The sequence below is a fragment of the Somniosus microcephalus genome, chromosome 16 (genome assembly GCF_052327205.1).
Source record: "Somniosus microcephalus isolate GS21.2 chromosome 16, FLI_Smic_1.0, whole genome shotgun sequence".
In the NCBI taxonomy this organism is placed as follows: Eukaryota; Metazoa; Chordata; class Chondrichthyes; order Squaliformes; family Somniosidae; genus Somniosus; species Somniosus microcephalus.
Window position 1 is genome coordinate 82,991,574 of NC_141002.1, and position 24,409 is coordinate 83,015,982.

Sequence of the window (24,409 nt, forward strand, 5' to 3'; positions counted from 1 at the left end):
CCTTACTAGTCAGAAATCTGTCGACTTCTGTTTTGAATATACCCAATGACTGAGTCTCCACAGCGCTCTGGGGTAGAGAATTCCAATGATTCACCACCCTCTGTGTGAAGAAATTTCTTCTCATCTCAGTCCTGAATGGCCTACCCTTTATCCTGAGAGGCTGTGGCCCCTGGTTCTAGACTCTCTCAGCCTCCACCCTATCAAGCCCTGTAATAATTTTGTATTAATGTGGATTTTTTTTTTGAAAAACTGAAACCATATGGATCGCAACAGAATTTGTGAAGTATACAATGAAAATTTAGTAGCTCAAATTGTCACAGACTTTTCTGAGGTCTTATTCATTCATGGCTAGTTAATTGGCTGTCTGTATTTTAAGTAATTGAACATTGCATTCAATTGAGAGGTTAGTAAAAGGAGAGAACCTCTCAGTTAGCAAGTGTACTCAACTATCACAGCACGGAATGGCACGGAGACCAAATTCATCCTTTAGCCATATAGAAAAACATAGAAAAATAGGAGCAGGAGTAGGCCATTCAGCCCTTCGAGCCTGCTCCGCCATTCAATATGATCATGGCTGATCCTCTAACTCAATACCATATTCCCGCTCTCTCCCCATACCCCTTGATGCCTTTTGTGTCTAGAAATCTATCTATCTCCTCCTTAAATATATTCAGTGTCTTGGCCTCCACAGCCTTCTGTGGTAGAGAATTCCACAGGTTCACCACCCTCCAAGTGAAGAAATTTCTCCTCATCTCAGTCCTAAATGTCCTACCCCGTATCCTGAGACTGTGACCCCTCGTTCTAGACCCCTCAGCCAGGGGAAACATCCTCCCTGCATCCAGTCTGTCTAGCCCTGTCAGAATTTTATACGTTTCAATGAGATCCCCTCTCATTCTTCTAAACTCTAGTGAATACAAGTCTAGTCGACCCAATCTCTCCTCATACGACAGTCCTGCCATCCCAGGAATCAGTCTGGGTAACCTTCGCTGCACTCCCTCTATGGCAAGTATATCCTCTCTTAGGTAAAGAGACCAAAACTGCACACAGTACTCCATGTGTGGTCTCATCAAGGCCCTGTACAACTGTAGTAAGACATCCTTGCTCCTGTACTCAAATCCTCTTGCAATGAAGGCCAACATACCATTTCCCTTCCTAACTGCTTGCTGCACCTGCAGGTTTGCTTTCAGTGACTGGTGGACAAGGACACCCAGGTCCCTTTGTACATCAGCACCATTTAAATAATTCTCTACCTTTCTGTTTTTCCTACCGAAGTGGATAACTTTGTGGCGGAGCCACCAGGGGATTCAGGACAATTGTTTATAATTCCTTTAACAGCAATGTAGTGCAACCGGGGGCTGCACCTTTAATGTATCTGTTAACTGTACTATGGCTTCTTTCTGCTCCGCGTAATGACGTCATGTCGCCCGTCACGTGATCCCCCAACGGCGGGAAGAACGTAATGACATCATGACGTCAGTGCTCGGAACCTTCTAGCAGTTCTAGAGAGGCTTTCAACCAGACCAGACCTATTTGTATTGTATCCAGCAGTTTACTGTTTAACTTCGTTTGTTCATTAAATGTTATTGTTTTTGATTCTCTGCGTCGATCTCAATTCTTCAGCTAGGAACCTCCGTTCCTACATTGGTGACCCCGATTTCTTCGAACAATTTTCGTTGAAGTTACATCATGGACACGAACGCTGTCACCCTCAAACTGCTGCAATTTTGGGAGCAACAACCAGCCGCGTGGTTTTTCCAGGCGGAAGCCCAATTTGCAATCTGGGGAGTAGTAGTGGATTCGACCTGTTATTATTACGTGGTCTCCGCCCTCGACAGCGCCACGGCCTCGCGGGTCGTCAGCCTCCTCGGGAGTCCTCCGGACGATGGCAAGTACGAAGCTTTAAAAACACGGTTACTGCAGGTTTTCGGTCTGTCCAAGTCGGAGCGCGCTCACAGACTTATCTCCATGCCCGGCCTCGGGGACTCAAAGCCATCAGAGCTCATGAGCCAGATGCTCACGCTCTTGGGCTCGGAATCGGAATGTTTTCTGTTCCGGGAGTTGTTTCTCTGCCAGCTGCCAGAGCCAGTACAGACGGCCTTGGCCAATTCCGCGATCACGGACTGTGCTGAACTCGCTGCAGAAGCGGATAAAATTTTCACCGTCACGCAACAATGTTGTGCGGCCACGAGGTGCCCATCCCCCACAAGAGCGAAGCCGACTCCTCCGCCAGCAGGCTGGTGTGCATACCATGCTCGTTTTGGCGCAAAAGCCCGATGCTGCCAGCCTCCCTGCAGTTTTTCCCCCCGCAAAAAACCTACCTCAAACCAGCGGTTTCTGAGAAGGGCGACAGGGCCTGAGGGACACGCCGGAGTTGCGATGGTCGTTGGTACTGCAGGGAAACTCCTTTATATCACAGACTCCCTGTCAGGTCGACATTTTCTCTGTGATACTGGCTCCCAGTGCAGTATCCTACCAGCGTTGAAGTTCCATCTTCAATCCGGCGGTCTGTCTCTCTCTCTCTCTCTGCAGCCAATGGTGCGGCCATCCGCAAGTTCGGAAAGCGTAGGGTCCAGTTGCGTTTTGGCAGCCAGCATTTCGTTTGGGAGTTCATCACGGCAAAAGTCTCACAGGCCATCCTGGGGGCAGATTTTTTTGCGCCAATGGTTTTCTCGTCGACGTCTGGCACTGCCGGTTAATCAACGCGGCCACCTTTCATTCGGTCCCCTGCCACCGCAGCACCCAAAACCGCTGTCATCACACCAGATGAGTTCTCTCGTCTTCTCGGTGAGTTTCCGGAGCTCACCAGGCCCACTTTTTCTTCTTCAGTCGCGAGGCACGGTGTGGCGCACCACATTACCATGACAGGATCCCCAGTTTATGCACGGGCTCGAAGGCTGGAACCCGGTAAACTCGCAGCCACCAAGGCGGAGTTCCATACCTTGGAGCGCCTGGGAATTATTTGACGATCGAATAGTCCTTGGTCTTCACCATTACACATCGTTCCTAAACCAGGCGGCGGATGGCGACCATGTGGCGACTACAGACACCTGAATGAAGCTACTACCCCAGATCGGTACCCGATTCCTCACATACAGGATTTTTCGGCCCACCTGGCTGGGAATTCCATCTTTTCCAAAGTAGACCTTGTCCGGGGGTATTATCAGGTGCCCGTTCATCCTCAGGACGTCCCCAAAACCGCTGTCATCACGCCTTTCGGGCTCTTTGGGTTCCTTCGTATGCCGTTTCGGTTGAAGAACGCAGCGCAAGCCTTCCAGCGTCTCATGGATTCTGTGTTGCGCGATCTGCCGTTCATCTTCGTCTACCTCGATGACATCCTCATCGCCAGTACCAGCAAGAAAGAGCACACGTACCCTTTTTTCTCGTCTCAGCCAGCATGGCCTTATTATCAACCCGGCCAAGTGCCAGTTTGGCTTACAAAGCATTGATTTTCTGGGACACAGAATCACCTCAGAAGGCGCCGTTCCGCTGGCTACGAAGGTCGAGGCAGTTACCTCATTCCCGCGTCCTCAGACCGTCAGGGCTCTCCAGGAATTCCTGGGGATGGTCAATTTTTATCATCGTTTCGTCCCCAAGGCGGCCCTGTTAATGCAACCGTTGTACGAGGCCCTAAAAGGTAAATCGGGTAAAGACCCCATCGGCTGGACACCCCAGATGGACCAGGCGTTCCTCAACACTAAGGACGCTTTGGCTGATGCGACCATGTTAGCACATCCTCTTCCAGGTGCAACCATCGCCCTTACCACAGATGCATCTGACTATGCCATCGGGGCAGTGCAGGAGCAATTGGTCAACGGCACGTGGCAACCACTGGCTTTCTTCAGCCGCCAATTGCGAAAAAATGAACGCAAATACAGTACCTTTGATAGGGAGTTGTTGGCACTTTTCCTGGCCATCCGCCATTTTCGCTTCTTACTGGAAGGACGCCCATTCACAGCTTTCGTAGACCACAAGCCATGGCCAAGACAGCGGAACCATGGTCGGCTCGGCAACAACGTCATCTTACGTTCATATCAGAATTTACAACAGACATACAACATGTGTCTGGCAAGGACAACCTGGTAGCGGATTGTCTCTCCCGCGCCCCGGTCCACGTAGTCCACCTGGTAATCGACTATGTTGGTTTGGCAGAAGAACAGATGGCAGACCCTGAAGTGCAGGCATACCGGACCACACCTTCCAGCTTACAAGTGGCTGATGTCAGTTTTCAGGCCGCAGGGACCACACTCCTTTGCGACATCTCGATGGGAGTCCCCCGACCAATTGTACCAGTCGAATGGCGCAGGAGAGTTTTTGACGCAATCCACGGTTTGTCGCACCCTGGTATGAGGGCTTCACAACGACTCATGGCAAAGAAGTTTGTCTGGAAAGGCATGCATCGCGACGTCCGTGACTGGACCAATACCTGCGTGAGTTGCCAGAAGTCCAAAATCCAACGCCATGTTAAGGCCCCAGTGGCCACTTTTCCAGTTCCAGAGCGTCGTTTCGGCCATGTTCACATGGACCTGGTTGGCCCTCTCCCTTCTTCTCGTGGTTTCACGCATCTTCTCACCGTGGTAGACCACACCACCCGATGGCCAGAGGCAATTCCTTTGGTTGCCACCACAGCGGCGGACGTTTCCAGAGCCTTCATCTCGTCATGGGTGGCTCGGTTCGGGGTACGGGCTGACATCTCCTCTGACCGAGGACCTCAATTTACCTCGGAACTTTGGAATGCCGTGGCTCAGGGTTTGGGTACCAAGCTTCATCGCACCACCGCCTATCATCCACAGGCAAACGGTCTGTGCGAGAGATTTCACAGGTCCCTTAAAGCTGCACTGCGTGCTAGTCTTCGTGGGACTGGTTGGGTGGACAGGCTCCCTTGCGTGCTGCTGGGTCTTCGCACGGCTCCTAAGGACGACCTGCAATCTTCTTCTGCAGAACTGGTTTACGGCCAACCACTCAGAGTTCCTGGCGATTTTCTTTCTCCTCACAGGGAACCCTGGTCCGCAGCTCGTCAGCCACCAAGAGGAGGCTAAGAATTTCATCCCAGTGCCTACGTCTCATCACTACCTGCAGCGCTCCCATGTCCCAGTGGAGCTTAAGAGCGCCGAATACGTTTTCATTCGTCAAGATGCTCACAGAGACCCGCTCAAACCGCCTTACACTGGTCCGTTCCGCGTCATCTCGTCAGGTGACAAGTCTTTCACAGTCGACGTCGGTGGTAAGCCTGACCACATCTCCATCGACCGGTTAAAACCGGCTCATCTGGATCTGAGCGAGCCAGTCGTCACCACTCAACCGCCTCGTCGTGGGCGTCCACTGTCGACCGTCGGTCCAGTACAGCCACAGTCAGCCGCTGGGTCGCCCGTACCCGCCTCATTGGGTCAACCACAGCCAGCCACCACTTCTCCTACGCCTGCGGCACCATCCCAACCACGGCCAACTGCCAGTTCGTCTTCTAGCGCTCCGTTCCAGTTGCCAGAGTATCGCAGTCGGTCGGACTCGTCAGACCCCCTTCTCGTCTTACCTTTTCTGTTAAAGACAATTCTGGGGGGGCGTATGTGACGGAGCCACCAGGGGATTCAGGACAATTGTTTATAATTCCTTTAACAGCAATGTAGTGCAACCGGGGGCTGCACCTTTAATGTATCTGTTAACTGTACTATGGCTTCTTTCCTTTACTCCGTGTGATGACGTCATGCCGCCCGTCACGTGATCCCCCAACGGCGGGAAGAACGTGATGACGTTATGACGTCAGTGCTCGGAACCTTCTAGCAGTTCTAGAGAGGCTTTCAACTAGACCAGACCTATTTGTATTGTATCCAGCAGTTTACTGTTTAACTTCGTTTGTTCATTAAATGTTATTGTTTTTGATTCTCTGCGTCGATCTCAATTCTTCAGCTAGGAACCTCCGTTCCTACAACTTCACATTTATCCACGTTATACTGCATCGGCCATATATTTGCCCACTCACTCAACTTGTCTAAATCGCGTTGAAGCCTCTTTGCATCCTCCTCACAACTCACAATTCCATCTAGTTTCGTGTCGTTAGCAAACTTGGAAATATTACATTTGGTTCCCTCATCCAAATCATTGATATATATTGTGAATAGCTGGGGCCCAAGCACTGATCCCTGCGGTACTCCACTAGTCACCGCCTGCCACCCTAAAAAAGACCCATTTATTCCTACTCTCTGTTTCTTGTCTGTTAACCAATTTTCAATCCATGCCAGTATATTACCCCCTAATCCCATGTGCTTTAATTTTGCACACTAACCTCTTATGTGGGACTTTATCAAAGGCCTTCTGAAAATCCAAATACACTACATCCACTGGTTCTCCCTTATATATTCTACCAGTTACATCCTCAAAAAACTCCAGTAGATTTGTTAAACACGATTTTCCTTTCATAAATCCATGTTGACTTTGTCTAATCCCGCTGATATTTTCTAAGTGTCCTGTTATCACATCCTTTATAATACTCTAGCATTTTCTCTCTCCCTCCTTTTTTAAATAGTGGGGTTACAATTGCCACCCTCCAATCTGCAGGAACTGTTCCATAATATATAGAATTTTGGAAGATGACAACCAATGCATCCACTATTTCCATGCCTACCTCTTTTAGTACTCTGGGATGCAGAATATCAGGCCCTGGGGATTTATCAGCTTTCAGTCCCATTAATTTCTCCAGCACTATTTTTTTATTAATACTAATTTCCTTTAATTCCTCCTTCTCACTAGACCCTTGGTTCCCTAGCATTTCTGGGAAGTTATTTGTGTCCTCTTCCATGAAGACAGAACCAAAGTATTTGTTTAATTGCTGTGCCATTTCCTTGTTCCCCATTATAAATTCTTCAGTTTCTGACTGTAGGGGATCTACATTTGTCTTCACTATTTTTTTTCATTTTACATACTTGTAGAAGCTTTTACAATCCGCTTTTATGTTCCGTGCAAGTTTACTCTCATACTCTATTTTTCCCCTCTTAATCAATCTCTTGGTCCTTTTTTGCTGAACTCTAAACTGCTCCCAATCTTCAGGCTTGCTACTTTTTCTGGCAACTTTATATGACTCCTCTTTGGGTCTAATAATATCCTTAATTTCTTTTGTTAGCCATGGTTGGGCCACTTTTCCTTTTGTGTTTTTGCGCCAGAAAGGAATGTATAACTATTGCAATTCATGCATTCATTCCTTAAATGTTAGCCATTGCCTATCCACCGTCATGCCTTTTAATGAAGCTCCCCAATCTATCATAGCCAACTCACTCCTAATACCTTCATAGGTTCCTTGGTTTAGATTTAGGACCCTAGTTTCGGATTGGACTTCTTCACTTTCCATTTTAATGAAGAATTCTATCATGTTATGGTCACTCTTCCCGAAAGGACCACGCATAAGATTATTAATTAACCCCTTCTCATCGCACAATACCCAATCTAGGATAGCCTGTTCCCTAGTTGGCTCCTCAACGTACTGGTCTAAAAAAAACATCTTGTACACACTCCAGGAATTCATCCTCCACAGTATTATTGCGAATTTGGTTTGGCCAGTCTATATGTAGATTAAAGTCACCCATGATTACTGTAGTACCCTTGTTACATGCATCTCTAATTTCCTGTTTGATGCCGTCCCCTACATTACCACTACTGTTTGGAGGCCTATAGACAACTCCCACCAATGTTTTCTGCCCCATGGTGCTTCTTAGCTCCACCCAGACTGATTCTACATCTTGATTTTCTGAGCCAATATCCTTTCTCACTATTGCTCTGATTTTATCCTTTACTAACAAGGCCACCCTAGCTCCTTTTCCTTTTCGTCTGTCCTTCCTAAATATCATCTCCCAGCCTTGGTCACCCTGCAGCCATATCTCCATAATCGCAATAATATCGTATCCGTTTACATCTATTTGTGCTGTTAATTCTTCTACCTTATTACGAATGCTTCGTGCATTCAGATACAGTGCCTTTAGATTTGTCTTTTTAACATTTTTAGACATCTTCACATTTTTTTGTACTATGGCCCTATTTGTCTTATTACCATTTTTTCATACCCAGACCCTATTTGGTTGTGCAGTCCTTTGTTTGTAAGCTCTGTCCCTTCCTGAAACAATCTGGTTATCCTTACCCCAATCACTTTCCTGCACTGCTTCCTTGTCTTTTCTCTTTAGCATTCTAGATTTCTCTCCACCAGGACCCGCCCCCCCCTTATTTAGTTTAAAGCCCTTATTTAGTTTAAAGCCCTATCTACCTCCCTAGTTATTCGATTCGCTAGAACTCTGGTCCCAGCATGGTTGAGGTGTAGTCCGTCCCAACGGAACAGCTCTCTCTTTCCCCAGTACTGGTGCCAGTGCCCCACGAATCGAAACCCACTTCTCCCACAGCAATCTCTGAGCCATGCATTCATCTCCCTGATCCTACTGACCCTGTGCCAATTTGCTCGTGGCTCCGGTAATAATCCAGAGATTATGACCTTTGTGGTTCTGCTTTTTAATTTAGTCCCTAGCTGCTCAAATTCTCTCAGCAGAACCTCTTTCTTTGTCCTACCTATGTCGTTGGTACCTACGTGGACCACGACAACTGGATCCTCCCCCTCCCACTCCAAGTTCTTCTCCAGCCCGGTGGAGAGGTCCTTTACCCTGGCACCGGATAGGCAACATAGCCTTCGGGACTCACGCTCCTGACTGCAGAGAACAGTGTCTATCCCCCTAACTATACCGTCACCTACTACAACCACCTTCCTTTTTACTCCCCCCACTTGAACGGCTTCCTGTACCACGGTGCCGTGGTCAGTTTGCTCGTCTTCCCCGCAGTCCCCGCACTGGTCCACAAGGGTTGCAAGAACCTCGAATCTATTGGACAAGTGTAGGGACTGAGGCTCCTGCAATACTACCTCCTGGATCCCCGTACCTGCCTCACTCACAGTCACACCCTTCTGTCCCTGACCACGTGTCAATTCTAAAGTATTTAAGGGGTGTGGCTGCCTCCTGGAGCAAAAAGTCACGGTAACTTTCTCCCTCCCTGATGTCTCGCAATGTCTGCAGCTCGGACTCCAGCTCCTCAATTCAGAGCTGAAGTTCCTCGAGCCGCAGACACTTACCGCAGATGTAGTCACTTGGCCTTCAAGGTGAAGCTGTTTGCTTACAAAAAGTATTTCTGAACAAAAGCGTAAATAATACTCACTGGTAGGTGTCCGTGGAGTTCTCAGAATATCTAATTCATTTTGCTGTTCGTTTCTTTCTACAACTGGCTCTTCCACTACACTTATACTGTTACACTGCATGATATCCTGTAGCAAGTTGAAAATCTCTTCTGCTCGTGCACATTTGAAAGCAAAGATTCCTGAAGAACAAAGGATGGACATTGGTGATTTAATACATAATCAGCAGAAGAGATTTTGAAATATCTATGCCAAATGTAATTAATTAATATATACAATGTTATATACTTTTCCATTAACAAATTTTTACAATTTGAATAAAATTCAATGTTTTCTTATGATTTACAAAACTTCTCCCCTCCCCTCTCTCCTGAGGGCATTGACTCCATGCTAAGTTATGGCTGCAAGGACTCTGCTGGCTCTCCAGCATCTCAAGTGGCCGTTATTCACTTGAGACTTGACAGCGAGTGCCAGCTGGCTATTCATCCTCTGGGGGCTGTATTGCCGAGCAGAATCATCACCCAACCTCCACACAGAAGCACTTCCAGCAGCGGTCACTAGATAGCAGTCAGGAGCAGAAAAGCTGGATGATTTTCCCCTCCCCATTCCAGTGCCAGGCAAGGCAAATTGCAGCAGCCCTGCAACCACCCAGCTGAGGATCAGATAACTCAGCACAGACCAGGGATCAAGTCTTTGTGGTCTGTATGGCTCAGCGATCTACCGGATAAACAACGAACCATTGGCAGACCTTTTATTGATGCATTTAACAATTAACATAAAACACATAACTAGGTCTTAAGCGGCAACAGGTATTTGATAAACTTGCCACAAAAAAGGAAGGAGAAAAAACACCAATTGGATGATATTGCGGGGTGGGGGGTGGGGGGGGGGTTGGCAGAGCAATGCTGTTCATACAGACAAACAATTCTGGTCGGCCCCAAAGGCATTACATACAGTTAATGCAGGCAGCAATACCAGCTGTCGCCCCAGTATTGAGCCTCTTTGCAATGAACAGCAGAGGGAGCTTGACTTACCACTACAAGTATAGACTGATAGATACCCAGTGGCGTCCGCCATTCCCAGCTTTTTGGTTTATTCTTCCATTGTAAGCATTAAGTTAGAGTCAACATTCTTGTTAATTTAAGTATTCAATGTTAGAAGTTATTTTTTTTTCTAAATACCAAAACTGAATCATGATCTTTATTGTGCAGTAAAAAAAGACAATTCTGATAAATTGGTGCCAGGAAGACACCAATGAACATTTGAATTCATGCATGATATTTCTTCATTGATTGCTATTAAATGGAAAGCACATTATATATTGCAATGCTTTTCCAAGTGGAAAAATCAAATGATGAAAATCAAACATCGAAACACACATATAGTCTTATGTCTCCGAAATGCCTCAAACTGCTTCACATATAATGAAATACTGTGAAGTACAGTGATTGTTCATGACCGTGGCTTTTTTGAAAAGAGCAAGATCCCACAAACAATGGTAAAATTAATGACCAGTTAACATGACTTTGGTGGCGTTGATTCAGGGAGGAATGTTGGCCAGGGAACGGGAAGAACTCCCTCCTCGTCTTTGAACACTGTCATGGGATATTTAATGAACTCCTGCACCACCAAAATAGGCAGACAGAGTCTTCATTGGAGTGTCATTTTAGATTATGGCCCGTATTTTCCAATCCCTATGTGCTGTAAACCGGCATTTTCGATCTGTCAAGAATCTTGACAGATCGGACGCCTGCCCCGGAAGGGCCTCTGCGGGGAAGGGGGGGAAAGAGTTCTGCTTTCTACAGAACCGCCGCCCGCTGAAATCACTTAACAATCTTACGCCTGGTAAAAGCAGGCGTATGGCTTGCTTTTGGTAAAAGCAGGTATAAAGGCCTGCTTTTTCCAGCATAAGAGTTTTAAAAAGTTAGAAAAATAATTGTTTTCACTTTCATAATTTAAAAATATTTTTTTAAAATTTATTTTTAGCCCCGTAAAAAAAAATATTTTCTTCAAAAAATTAAATGTTTAAAATATTTAATTTAACGTAATTTTAACTCATTTTAAAAACATGATGGTTTAAAAAAATGTATTTAATGTTTTAGTGTCTTTTTTCAGTGATCCCCACTCATACTTTTAACAGGTCTATCTGTCAAAAGTATGAAGGGGGATTCCCTTCTCCCATTGGCTCACCTGGCCTACGTGATCCCAAGGATGCTTGCGAACCGCATGCGCCCCTGGGATACGTGGGCCCTGCGCATTTCGACTGTGGCGAGGCCCAGTATCAGAAATGGCTGCACCTCGGGAGCCCTCAGGTAAGGGCGTAGATTTTTTCCCCCCAGATAGGAGGCATCTGCACGCACGAAGCCTCCTATCGGAAATTACGGGCCTATGTGTTTTACTGGGGCTTAGACTAAGAATGATGACTGGGATGTCCCACACGTATTTTCAGGAAAATTATATATAGAGAAAAAAATACATTTTGACTCTGCATGAAATTATTTGAAACTTCTACTTGGAGCGCCCCTGATGGTTAAAAGTGATTGTGATTACATAGCAATGTTCACACCAAAATATCTTAAGCTGCTCACAGAATGAATTATTTTTCAAATGCAATGACTGTCGGTAAAATTGAGTGAGTAGCTGAGCTATACAGATCAGGAAGGTCGCTGGCCTGTGCTGAGCTAGCTGATCTCAATTGGGCACTACAATTGGCCTCAGCACTCCTGGTTTGGGAGAAGTGGGATTACAGGGAACAAAAAAAAGAGTTCCTGCTTCTGATCGTTATCCAGTGGCCCTTACTGGAAGTGCGCCTGTGCAGATGTAGGACAAGATTTTGGTCTGTATATCTCTTCTAAAACAAAGAAAACTCATTAGGTACCTAGTCTATACACTAAATTACTATTCCATTGCAAATGGTTTCTGTGCTGGATTGAATGCTTTCATTTTAATAAGCTAATAAAATATAAAAAATCTCCCTTCCTGTCCTGAAGGTGTTGATTCCTCTTTGGTGTATTGATGGTTGGGCATTGCTTGCTTTCCACTACCTCACCAAAACGGCTATTATTCAAGTGTGAGTCACAACAATGAGTGTCAGCAGCCTATTGAAACGGGGGCGGCTCCACTGTGGTGCCCCCTGTTGTTGAATAGCCTGCTGACACACATCGTCAAGGCTCACACACGAATAAAGGCCGCTTGAGTGAAAGCCAGCAACATCCATTGAAATTTATATCAGCAAGGAATCAACACCTCCAGGAATGGAGGCAAAATTTGATGGAAAAAAAGGAAATCATTACATCGGTGTTGGGACCCCTACTGTTTCTAATTAACATAAATGACTTGGATACTGAAACTCAATGCAATGTGATCAAATCGCAGATGATACCAATGAAAAATGAAAAGCAACATAAATTGCAAGAGGCAGAATTAGTTGGATAAAATGAAAGCGGCAGATGAAATTTTATGCAGACAAGGCTAAAGTACTGCACATAGGAAGAATACATTTGTGGCACATCTACTCAATGAATTGTGCTGAAATAGCCAAGGATGAAGGCAAACGAGACTAGGAGTCTTAGTGGACTCTTCACTCAGCATGTCCAACTAATAGAGAGCAGCAATCAACAAAGTCAATAGAACATTGAACAGTAGAATGCAAGTCAGAGGAAGTCACGAGCAAGCTTTGCACTGTGGGTACTGCTTCCATTTCTAGTCGCCAAGACTAAAGGGCTGGAGGCAGTGCAGAGTGAAGCCATTAGAATGATCCCTAATGTCAAAGGTCTGAGGTGCGAGAAAAGACTGGAGAAACGCTTCAGCTGAGAACAGAGACGTCTGAGAGGTTATCTTAAAGATATTCAAGTGAATGGAAAAGGTAAATCTAGAATATTACTTAAATTAAATTGCAACGAAAGGACAAGGGAACCAATCTGGTAAAATGTACATTTAGGACTGATGTGAGGAAATTCTTCACACGACGAGTGCTCAATGTACAGAATAGACTTTCAATTAGATGCTGAAATGGGGGAATTTTAGGATCTTTCTGGATGGATTAATTAAGATGGTCCGTGAAAAACTAAGCAACAACTACATGCATTGAGGGAATGGTAGCATAGTGGTTCTGTTACTGGACTAGTAATCCAGAGTCCTGGACTAATAATCCGGAGACGTTAGTTCAAATCCCACCACAGCAGCTGTGGAATTTAAATTCAGTTAATTAACTAAATCTGGAATGGTGACCATGAAACTACTGGATTGTCGTAAAAACTCATCTGGTTCACTAATGTCCTTTAGGGAAGGAAATCTGTCGTCCTTACCTGGTCTGGCCTATATGTGACTCCAGACCCACAGCAATGTGCTTGACTCTTAACTGCCCTCTGAAATGCAAACCACTCAGTTGTACACAACCACTACAAGAAACAATAATAAGAATAAAACCAGATGGACCACCCGGCATCGACCTCGGCGTCGGACAAGACAACAGCACAGTCAGCCCAGTCGACCCTGCAAAGTCCGCCTCACTAACATCTGGGGATTTGTGCCAAAATTGGGAGTCCCACAGACTAGTCAAGCAGCAGCCAGACATAGTCATACTAACAGAATCATACCTTTCAGTCAATGTCCCAGACTCCTCCAACACCATCCCTGGGTATGTCCTGTCCCACCGGACAGACCTGGAAGTCTTCAACATTGACTCCGGACCACATGAAGTCTCATGGCATTAGGTCAAATATGGGCAAGAAAGCCAACAGGACTACATGCATGCTAAACAATGGAAGCAGCATGCTATAGACAGAGCTAAGCGATCCCAAAACAAACGGATCAGATGAAAGCTCTGCAGTTCTGCCACATCCAATCGTGAATGGTGGTAGACCATTAAACAACTGACGGGAGGAGGAGGCTCCATAAACATCCCCATCCTCAATGACAGCAGAGCCCAGCACGTGAATGCAAAAGACAGGGCTGAAACATTTGCAACCATCTCGGCCTCCTCCTGAGGTCCCCACCATCACAGAAGCCAGTCTTCAGCCAATTCTACTCACTCCGCGTCACATCAAGAAATGGCTGAGTGCACTGGATACAGCAAAAGGCTATAGGCTCCGACAACATCCCAGCTGTCGTGCTAAAGACTTGTGCTCCAGAACTAGCCGTGCCTCAAGCCAAGCTGTTCCAGTACAGCTACAACACTGGCATCTATCCAACAATGTGGAAATCTGCCCAGGTATGTCCTGTCCACAAAAAAACAGGACAAATCCAATCCGGCCAAATACCGCCCCATCAGTCTACTCTCAATCATCAGCAAAGTGATAGAAGGTGTCATTGACAGTGCTATCTAGTGGCACTTACTCACCAATAACCTGTTCATCAATGCTCAGTTTGGCTTCCGCCAGGACCACTCGGCTCCAGACCTAATTACAGGCTTGGTCTAAACATGGACAAAAGAGTTGAATTCCAGAGGTGAGGGGAGAGTGACTGCCCTTGACATCAAGGCAGCATTTGACCGAGTGTGGCATCAAGGAGCCCTAGTAAAATTGAAGTCAATGGGAATCAGGGGAAAGACTCTCCACTGGTTGGAGTCATACCTAGCACAAAGGAAGATAGCTGTAGTTGTTGGAGGCCAATCATCTTAGGCCCAGGGCATCCTCAGGGCAGTATCCTAGGCCCAACCATCTTCAGCTGCTTCATCAATGACCTTCCCTTCATCATGTCAGAAGTGGGGATGTTCGCTGATGATTGCACAGTGTTCAGTTCCATTCCCAACTTCTCAGATAATGAAGCAGTCCATGCCCGCATGCAGCAAGACCTGGATGATATTCAGGCTTGGGCTGATAAGTGGCAAGTAACATTCGCACCACACAAGTGCCAGGCAATGACTATCTCCAACAAGAGAGCGTTTAACCACCTCCCCTTGACATTCAACGGCATTACCATCGCCGAATCCCCCAACATCAACATCCTGGGGGGGTCACCATTGACCAGAAACTTAACTGTACCAGCCACATAAATATTTTGGCTACAAGAGCAGGCCAGAGGCTGGATATTCTGCAGCGAGTGTCTCACCTCCTGACTCCCCAAAGCCTTTCCACCATCTATAAGACACAAATTAGGAGTGTTATGGAATACTTTCCACTTGCCTGGATGAGTGCAGCTTCAACAACACTCAAGAAGCTTGACACCATCCAGGACAAAGCAGCCCACTTGATTGGCACCCCATCCACCACCTTAAACATTCACTCCCTCCACCACTGGCGTACCGTGGCTGCAGTGTGTACCATCTACAAGATGCACTGCAGCAACTCGCCAAGGCTTCTTCAACAGCACCTCCCAAACCCACGACCTCCACCACCTCGAAGGACAAGGGCAGCAGGCGCATGGGAACACCACCACCTCCAAGTCACACACCATCCTGACTTGGAAATATAGTGCCGTTCTTTCATCGTCGCTGGATCAAAATCCTGGAACTCCCTCCTTAACAGCACTTTGGGAGTAGCTTCATCACGTGGACTGCAGCGGTTCAAGAAGGCGGCTCACCACCACCTTCTCAAGGACAATTAGGGATGGTCAATAAATGCTGGCCTTGCCAGTGACGCCCACATCCCGGGAATGAATAAATGTTTTTTCCCTAAAACATTCAATATAGCATTGAAAACACTGGCAATGGAAAATAAATCTCTGGCGAGTAGAAGAAACCATAAGTTGAAGCATAAGAAGACATGATTAAATAGTGAACTGTGGTTACAAATTGTAATTACAGATGAATAATGCATTTCAGAATTACTATATACATAGGAACAGTTCCATAAAATCCAACTGAATTGAAAACAAGACAATCTCTCTCAAAGCATGATTTTGAACACAAATGCTAAAAAAGAGACAGTATTCTGCTAAATCCAGTTAAATAAGTGGCAGACATACCTTGTCCAGTTTGACATCTCCGGCCACTTTCAAAAGAGAAGAGGTTAGAATCATAGCCGTAGCGACGCAGGCAGAGGTAGGGCCATTTCACAGCATCTCTCTTCCGTGTATGTAAAATCAATTCTGTATCTGTAAGTTCCATTATACCAGAACCCAGCTCATTACCATCATCATCCACATTAATCACCTGGGGAAAAAATGCACTTTAAACCTTAGCATTCTCTGAATTAGGCATCCCTTGCACAATAAAAAAAATGTTCCAAGACATCAACCATCAGTGTCAATCGCATTTCTATGGAAATAAGTGCGTCATAAATTTGGGCAATCTATAATACTCTACAAATGGAAAAACAGCTGCCTTCATCCAAAAATACATATGATGTGGTTTCTGGATTTCCGGTAACTTGGACTATGCTATACTGCTAAAAGCAGGGACCCTGTTACCTTAGAGACCTGGAAAATATAGGTTAAGTTTAAAATCCTAGATACCCTGATTATGATTGTAGAAATTTTGTATCATTCACTCTCAACTTGACCATCAAGCAGAGAACAAAGTATAAAAAAAGCTTCAATTTAAAAATAAATCACAACTTATTCAACCACAACTACTTAGATTTACAGAACACATTTAATGCAGAACTATATCCCAAGTTGCTTATTTGATCAAACACTGATCAAACCAGTAAGATTTTGTTACAATAATGGCAATGGTTCACAGAGTAGAGTTGATATGGATATATCATCAGTTTGCAATGTTTTAATATTTCTGTCAAACAGCTTGTTTTTAACTGCAGTGACCATCGTAATTAATAGTTCTTTAACAAAATCCAAGCACTGATCAACATGTAAAGTAAATACTGTATATGGTTTCTGATACTTTCAAAGATGATCATTCCTGATTTCATTTCAAAATTTTCCAGTCAAAAGTTTCATAATCTCCTAAATTCCTTTCAGAAACACCGAAATATTTTATTACATTACTACATTGCTTCCTCAAAGCATTTGCTATTTTCCCAAGTAACATTATCTGTATATTTTCACAGACTCACTTTAAGCCCACAACTTTTTGTAACCAATACTGAAGTCTCCAATTTTGTTTTTTTTCTTTTAAGTCTTTTTTAAAATTTTCATTTTGCTCCAGCCTTTGCAAGAGCTTTCCTGCTACAGTATTTCAGGTCATACAAGTCTGCTTACTGTTAAGAGCATGCTAAAAATAAATTCAGCAGTTCCACTACTGAGATCAAGCAGATTTTAAACAGTAAATGAGATCATGAACGGAGCCACAGGGCAAACAGATGTTGAAACATGCAAGCCAATATTCCTTTCTGACGAAAGGTCATCAACCTGAAATGTTAACTCGGTTTTTCTCTCTCCACAGATGCTGCCTGACCTGCAGAGTATTTCTAGCATTTTCTATTTTTTATTATATATTTCTTTTTTTCTTGAGAAACCAAGGTGAACAAACAGTGCAGAGCACTATCAAGCTTGAAGAATGAAAGATATGGTAAATCAGAAAATAATAATTAGGTCATATTAAGCTCAGGTCTTAAAAGACAGAAGACTGTAGAAGGAAGGACTAAGGGAAGCACAGTTTAGAGGTGATAGGAAAGAATGAGACTTGTTCAATAAGTCTTGATTTGAGAAAGGAGGAAGAGAACCTGGGACAACATAATTGAAGCTTAGGGAGAAGCAGAACTGGAAAATGCAGAGAAGCACTGGTCATAGTCATATCAACAAAACAGTGGGGGTGGGGGGTAGCGGGGAAGCAAGAAAGATTGTGATGGAGAAAGGTTAATAACATAAGAACATAAGAAATCAGAGCAGGAGTAGGCCATACAGCCACTCGAGCCTGCTCCGTCATGCAAGAAGATCATGCCTGGTCTTCTACCTCATCTCTACTTTCCTGCCCTATCCCGATATCCCATGATTCCCTTAGTGTCCAAAAATCTATCGATCTCAGTCTTGAATATACTCAATGACTGAGCCTCCACAGCCCACTGGGGTAGAGAATTCCAAAGATTCACCACCCTCTGAGTGAAGAAATTTCTCCTCATCTCAGTCCTAAATAGCCGACCCCTTATCCTGAGACTCTTGACCTCTAGTTCTAGACTCTCCAGCCAGGAGAAACAGCCACTCAGCATCTACCCTGTCAAGCCCTCTAACTAGAGGTGAGAGAAGGATCACCCATCAGACAATAAACTTTTTCTTGTATCCTGTCCAGGAGTGCAACAGACGAGCAGCCTCTTGGACATAAGACTAGTATTCAAGTCCTGGTTGTAGTCGTAAAATTAATCTGGTGTCAAACTATCAGATAAGCAAATTGGTGCTGGTGCTAATACTATTAAATCAAATTCAACAAGCACAAATAACAGTGCGATTACACAATTAGTAGTTTTATGACATTTTACAAATACTAGAGAGGAGCGAAAATGTATTTTCCAATACTTTTCATTTTGTTTTATATACATTGTACAACCCTGGTACTAGTAACAAATTAAAACCCGGGTACTGGTAACAAATTAAAATTCTAATAACCATACTCCCAAGAGAAGCTTTAATAACATTTTTTCTCAAATCTGCAGTGGTCAGTCACAGGTTCATGAAAAATCACACAGTAGAGCACTTAATGTGCAGTTCTATTTGTCTTGCTCTATTTTCTGGTAGAGCTTTCAAACTAGATACATATACTCGCATATAATGAGAGTTGGACTTGCCTAGAAGGTGACCCATCAAAATTCCACGTCCACCACAAACACAAAATCCACAACCCTCATATAAGACAACCTTTGAACTGTGATAGACAGAAAATACATGCTAGACATCTTGTTTTACTTTCTGTAGCACATTTAAAAAATGAAACAAAGGAAATCCCCAGTAACATTGATCAGTGCCTGGATGTCTCATCTGTATGAACTCACCCAGTGTTTACTTAACTGCAGTAGCCTCTTAATTGACCACTGTATGAAACCAGTGTTTACTTAACAGCAATTAGATCTTGTAGTCTTAAAGGGAAACACCTACATTTTATATGGTATGAGCTGATCATCCATGGTGTTGCTCACAGTGTCAGAAGATATGCTAAAGTGTGATGGGAAGCAGGTATGCCACATACAAGTACATGCTGTCTGAAAGATTCATGGAAGTTGGAGAACTGACCACTTTCCAATACAGCACTATAAACTTCTGAAAGTTAGACAGAAAATCTGGATTTGAGCTTCATCTAAAAAAATGCAGTAAACCTCAGTGTTGAGTGCTTCCAGGGGGCATTGTTTTCAATAGCAATCTGAACTTCAGCTAATTGGCTATTCAACAGCATTTACATTTGCTTTTACTACTTGAGGTAATGTTACTTTAGCAAAACAAAATATAAAGAAGGAAGGTTCAAAGGTACTACACTCAAAGCACTCTAGTGTTAAATGTTCCATGTACCAACTTATTTCACTTTTACTCATTTTGGAATTTTATTTTTAAATACTGAAAATATAAAAATTCTTCCTTGGAATTTTGTTAATTTCAAAATTTCTCATTTCAGGGTCTGCTTAATGAACTACTCCTAATGCGCTGCCTGAAAGGAAGCAGATTCACTAGTAACATTCAAAAGAGAATTGGATAAATACTTGAAAGGAAAAAGTTTACAGGGCTATGGGGAAAGAGCAGGGGAGTGGGACTAATTGGATAGCTCTACCAAAGAGCCGGCACAGGCACAATGGGCCGAATGGCCTCCTTCTGTGCTGTATCATTCTATGATCAGCCATTCTCTACGGAAATGCAAGGACTGAGAATCATAATACATTAATGTACAGGAAACTTTCGATTAACCGGCCCCTAAATAACCGGAAATGTCGGTTAACCGGCAAAATTCAGGAGTTGGTTTCAGCTAACTTTTATTACTTGCACAGCAACAAATTGAGGAAGGCAAGGGTTTGGCTGCAGCTGTTGCTAAGCTACAGAGACGCTTGCAACTTGTGGACGTTCTTCTGAAGCTGACAGGGTTTGTTGCTTCATACGGAGCTCTAAGGTCCGTATCTTTCACTATAGCGTTCGGTTATCCGGAATTGTTGCTGAACCGGCACCACGTCGGTCCCATCCGTGCCGGGTACCAGAAAGTTTCCTGTATTTACTATAATTAATTGATCATTTCCATGTTTTGATGTGATGACATATCACCACCAGGGGGCCGGAGGCATCAGAAGCCAGAATGTGGCTTGAGGCCCCTGTATGTTCAGCAGAGGTTTGAGGCATTGGAGATGAGAGCAGAGCTGCAGGCCTGGAGAAACAGAGGGCTGGGGCAAATATATACCTGCTGCTTGAGTCAGGCAGCCATGTGGTAGGAAACAAAGTGAGCAGGATGCGGCAAGAACTGTCTTTACAATGGGCCCAGGGATAAGAAGCACCAGGATTGGGCAGGGAGTGAGGGCTGGCCAGAAAGAAGAGGAGTGAAGCCCAAAAAATATAAAATGTAAAAAAAAAATGAAAGTCACCAAGTTAACAAAGTTTAAACTTTAATATTTAAAAAGTGAAAAAAATAGAACACTCGGGGCAAATTGAGTTCTTCAGACAGAAGATGGAGCTCTACATGAGCTGTGGCAAAATTCCACAGCAAATTGGTGGTGTGACAATCTAGTGTTCCAGGTAATTGATAAAATAAGATGGAAAGTCCTATCAGAGCTGAAGGGAAGGTGGCTTCCCTACTCGTCACCAAATCCAGAATACAACCTCAACGGGGCGGAGGGAAAGGGGGGGGGGGGGGGGGGGGGGGGGAGGGAAGAGAGGCAACCAGTGAGCAAGTAAATTACTTCAGCAAAGTTTCGAGGGACGGGTCCGAGGAGTAAAGCTATAATTCAACAGATGATCCAGACTTTACTGGCAGGCAGCCGAGAATAGGACAGCAGGAGGCAAGATGCAGTTACGGATACAAGGCCGATACAGATTCGGGGGATTTCTTTACACATACTGAGTAATTCAATTACTTTGAATACTTAGAACATCACTGTTTGTTTCATTCATATGGAAATGCACCATGGCAGGAAAAACCTGAAAGAGGGTATTGGTGCAGCATTTCCCAGCGGTGAGGGTTTGTAATAGCATGCAAATTGAAAAGTACAGTTTGTCATTCTTTGATTGATGGTCACATAATGTTAGTTGAGCTGTACTGTACTTAATGGGTCAAAAATGGGACCCACACAGCACCATCTTTGGCACAGTACCAATGAAATGCTGTAGCCACTCAGCATTTTTAATATATAATAGATATTTTGTCCCTATAAAGCAGCATCATGTCTAATTTACAGTGAGCACCATCATGGAGTATATCTGAATAATGCAACATGTATCCATTTACCAGTGGTGTACATAGTATTGTGATGCTCAACTTCACAACTTCAGCCATAACAATGGTTCATAAATCTTAAGACAAATTTACAGGGCTGAAAAGATCAGACATTCCAAATACTGTACATATGAGCTCACTCCAGAGAGATTGAGAGAGACACACTCATAAAGGTCAGTAAACTTAAAAACTCGTTACCTTAAATTTTGTTTGATGGTCATCTGGGACAGTGTCTTTATCTGGACAGCTACAACAGCTACCCATGACTTCTTCAGAAGACCGCCTGATCTCTAAGATAAAAATACCATTTAATGATGACAAATCATTAGGATTTCAGGGAAAAGGGTTTTCAGTTCACATGGCTTTTATTTTATAGGAAAAGAGTCACAAAAGAAAAAGAAAAAATACCGTCAGCCCTACCCTAGCTTTCTTTTTGAAGTTTAACTCTGCTTGTATTCAGGCTTTAAATTCATTTCACGTACAATGCAAGAGGACATACTGGGAGAGGAGAATGGTCACAATATTATTGTCAGTTAGCAGCTCGCTTAATGCTGAAATCAGGGGAACATAGACTCAAGAGCCCAGTATTCCCACCTCATGCACGAGAGCTACGGCATTCCAAAATTAAATAAAAGAATAATTTAAAGACTGCCATGATCATATGTGGGGCAGTTGTTTCTGAATTAGAAACCAAAATATCACAATGTACGTTAAGTTTAAACAATTTACCAAATAACCATTGATAACTAGGGAAAGGCTCCCAAATAGTATTTTTGTTTTGAGTCTTCCTTGAAGTATCCTTTAACTCGTGGTGATTAATAACTGCAACATAAGCAATTATAGGACGTTATTTTAAAGAAGCTAAGCAACAGAGATTAATTTTATTAAGAACCCATAATATATATTTCTCCATTTTGTTGTGTAGGTTTTAGTCCTCGGACATGTCTGATCACCCACTAAAAATTAAAACCAGGGGCTCATCATATCGGATAGAGAGTTAAACGAAAACAATATGCCAGGACACCTGCCTCAGCGACAAAATCTTAGAAAAGATAGCCAACTCCCTGAGCTGAAGTATTTTCCATTGCTAACATTGCAAAAAAAAATTTGTGGAACCTGCTGTAATCAGGTCTCCCAACCAGGAAGGGCCACTCAGAGGCTGATCCAGCTGTCCACTGAGGAAGAGAGCTGGAATCAGCATCCTTGCTGCTGCTGGATGCCAATCTTGGCCGTTTCGATAGCCCAGAAGGATCTCACTATCTCTTTCTCTACTTGCAGTTTTTCGGAGAGTCAGGATACGGCATTTTCTTCAAGCTAAAATTTTATGTGCAACTATATAAATAATGGTTTAAAACCGTTTGCCTGCGGCAGAGTTTCCGATCACAGAAACTGATTCAAAATGAAGGCAGAGCTCAGTAAGTAAATTTCATTTTTTTACGTACCCCTAAATCTGAATAAGCAACCGAAAATGACTAAGTGGCTTTGCACAATTCAGATTGGTTGGAAGAAAAAGTGATCTCTCTTATGCAGAATATAAGTAGACCGCAACTGTCTTCTTAATGTTGAGGTGGCACGGTTTCAACTCCTGTGTGTTAAAAATGTATTTCTAATATATATTCTTTTTACATTTTTACCATGAAACTGCAAAACTCAAGCAGTTTTGTACAAAGATTAATTGTTTAAAGTGGGATTGTCACAGTTTAAAATGACTTGTTTGAGAGTTACTTGTTAGAAGTAGACTTCGTTTTTCTAGTACTGGATAAACCTTTTCACAATTTGTCCAGTATGACTAGGACATTGGTGGAGGTCACAAACATACAACTTGGAAGAAAAAAGAATCTATCATGGTAAATATTTTTCATAAGAAAATTCTAATCAAAGTTACTGATTTACATTTATCAAGAAAAAAATGGACAGAATCATGGAATTTGATCCCAAAACACTGCTAAAAATCCCAGGATCCCATATAATAAAAACAGAATTTGACATTTAGTTACCATAATCCAATGGCCCTACTTGAAAACAGATGGAATTGTGAAATTTGATCTCCAAATACTGAAAAAAATAAATCACAGAATCTCATTTAATAAAATCAGATTTTGATTTAGTCGCCGTAAATCAGTGGCCCTGAACCGAGCATATGGCATCTGGGAATACATCATACTCTTTGGAAAAAGAACTCCACAACAGGATAAGATCAAAACCTGGATTTTTTTCCTTAAAAGCCCCAGGGAGTTAATAAAATCCTTCCCATTTTATGCTTGGCTGGCTTTGGAATTCCGTGGCCAGCAATCTCACTATCCTGGGTTCCGTTTTTGCCCAATATCAATCTTCCCATTCTCTCCTTAGTTGGAGCTCCATATAATCTACAAAGGATGTAATGGATACTCTATTAAAGAGGAAATCAGGTGCAAAAACACTCCATCCAATCATTCATTTTCTCACCACTAATTTCTATAGCATTAAATCTGTGTCATGTATAAACTTTTGCCCCCATTTGATGTACAGCTATAGTGACGTATAGAGCACACATCCTTTCGATCTGTAGTTTAGTACATTAATCACTTACAACAAAAGCTTTAGATTGCACTACCAGTTCCAATTCATAAAGGGCAAGATAAACTGATGTGCTGACTTCAGTAACACATACTGTTCTTTCAATGTCATAATAATGTTAGCTACCACTTCATAGCACAGTGCACTTGAGCAGTAATACGCCGCTCCATCCTCACTGATGACATTTCTTTTTAAAATTATACTGGCTCATTTTTCCCTCACGTCAATTTTGAGTATGCTCAAACATTCTTCTTTGGATTCCTGCTGAATGTGTTCTTTCCCAAAAAGTAGCAGTTGCCATTCCTCAAACCATTGGAATTTGACCCTAACAATCTTGAGAACTTGATCACGTCAACTACTGGAGCCAGTAGCTGACATTGTTTGAGCCAATCGGGTTGCTTGAATGGCACTTTTGGTATGAGTCCGGATTAAACAAGCCTTTTCAGCAAATCTTATGTCCATAACCG

The 24,409-nt window shown here is 43.6% G+C and overlaps 1 protein-coding gene across 3 annotated transcripts in view; it reads right to left on the reverse strand.

Moving 5' to 3' along the window:
- Nucleotides 1-24,409, reverse strand: part of frs2a (fibroblast growth factor receptor substrate 2a) — a 121,509-nt gene that overhangs the window by 23,746 nt on the left and 73,354 nt on the right. The window contains exons 3-5 of one of the 3 annotated variants that reach the window (XM_086009369.1): nucleotides 21,585-21,669; nucleotides 16,058-16,244; nucleotides 9,175-9,333 (exon numbers count right to left, since the gene is read on the reverse strand). In XM_086009369.1, coding sequence (XP_085865495.1) covers nucleotides 9,175-9,333; nucleotides 16,058-16,244; nucleotides 21,585-21,669 — 431 coding nt within the window. Of the gene's footprint in view, nucleotides 1-9,174; nucleotides 9,334-10,185; nucleotides 10,249-16,057; nucleotides 16,245-21,584; nucleotides 21,677-24,409 lie in introns of those variants that run through there. The other 2 variants (XM_086009367.1, XM_086009368.1) reach the window with 2 other exon arrangements.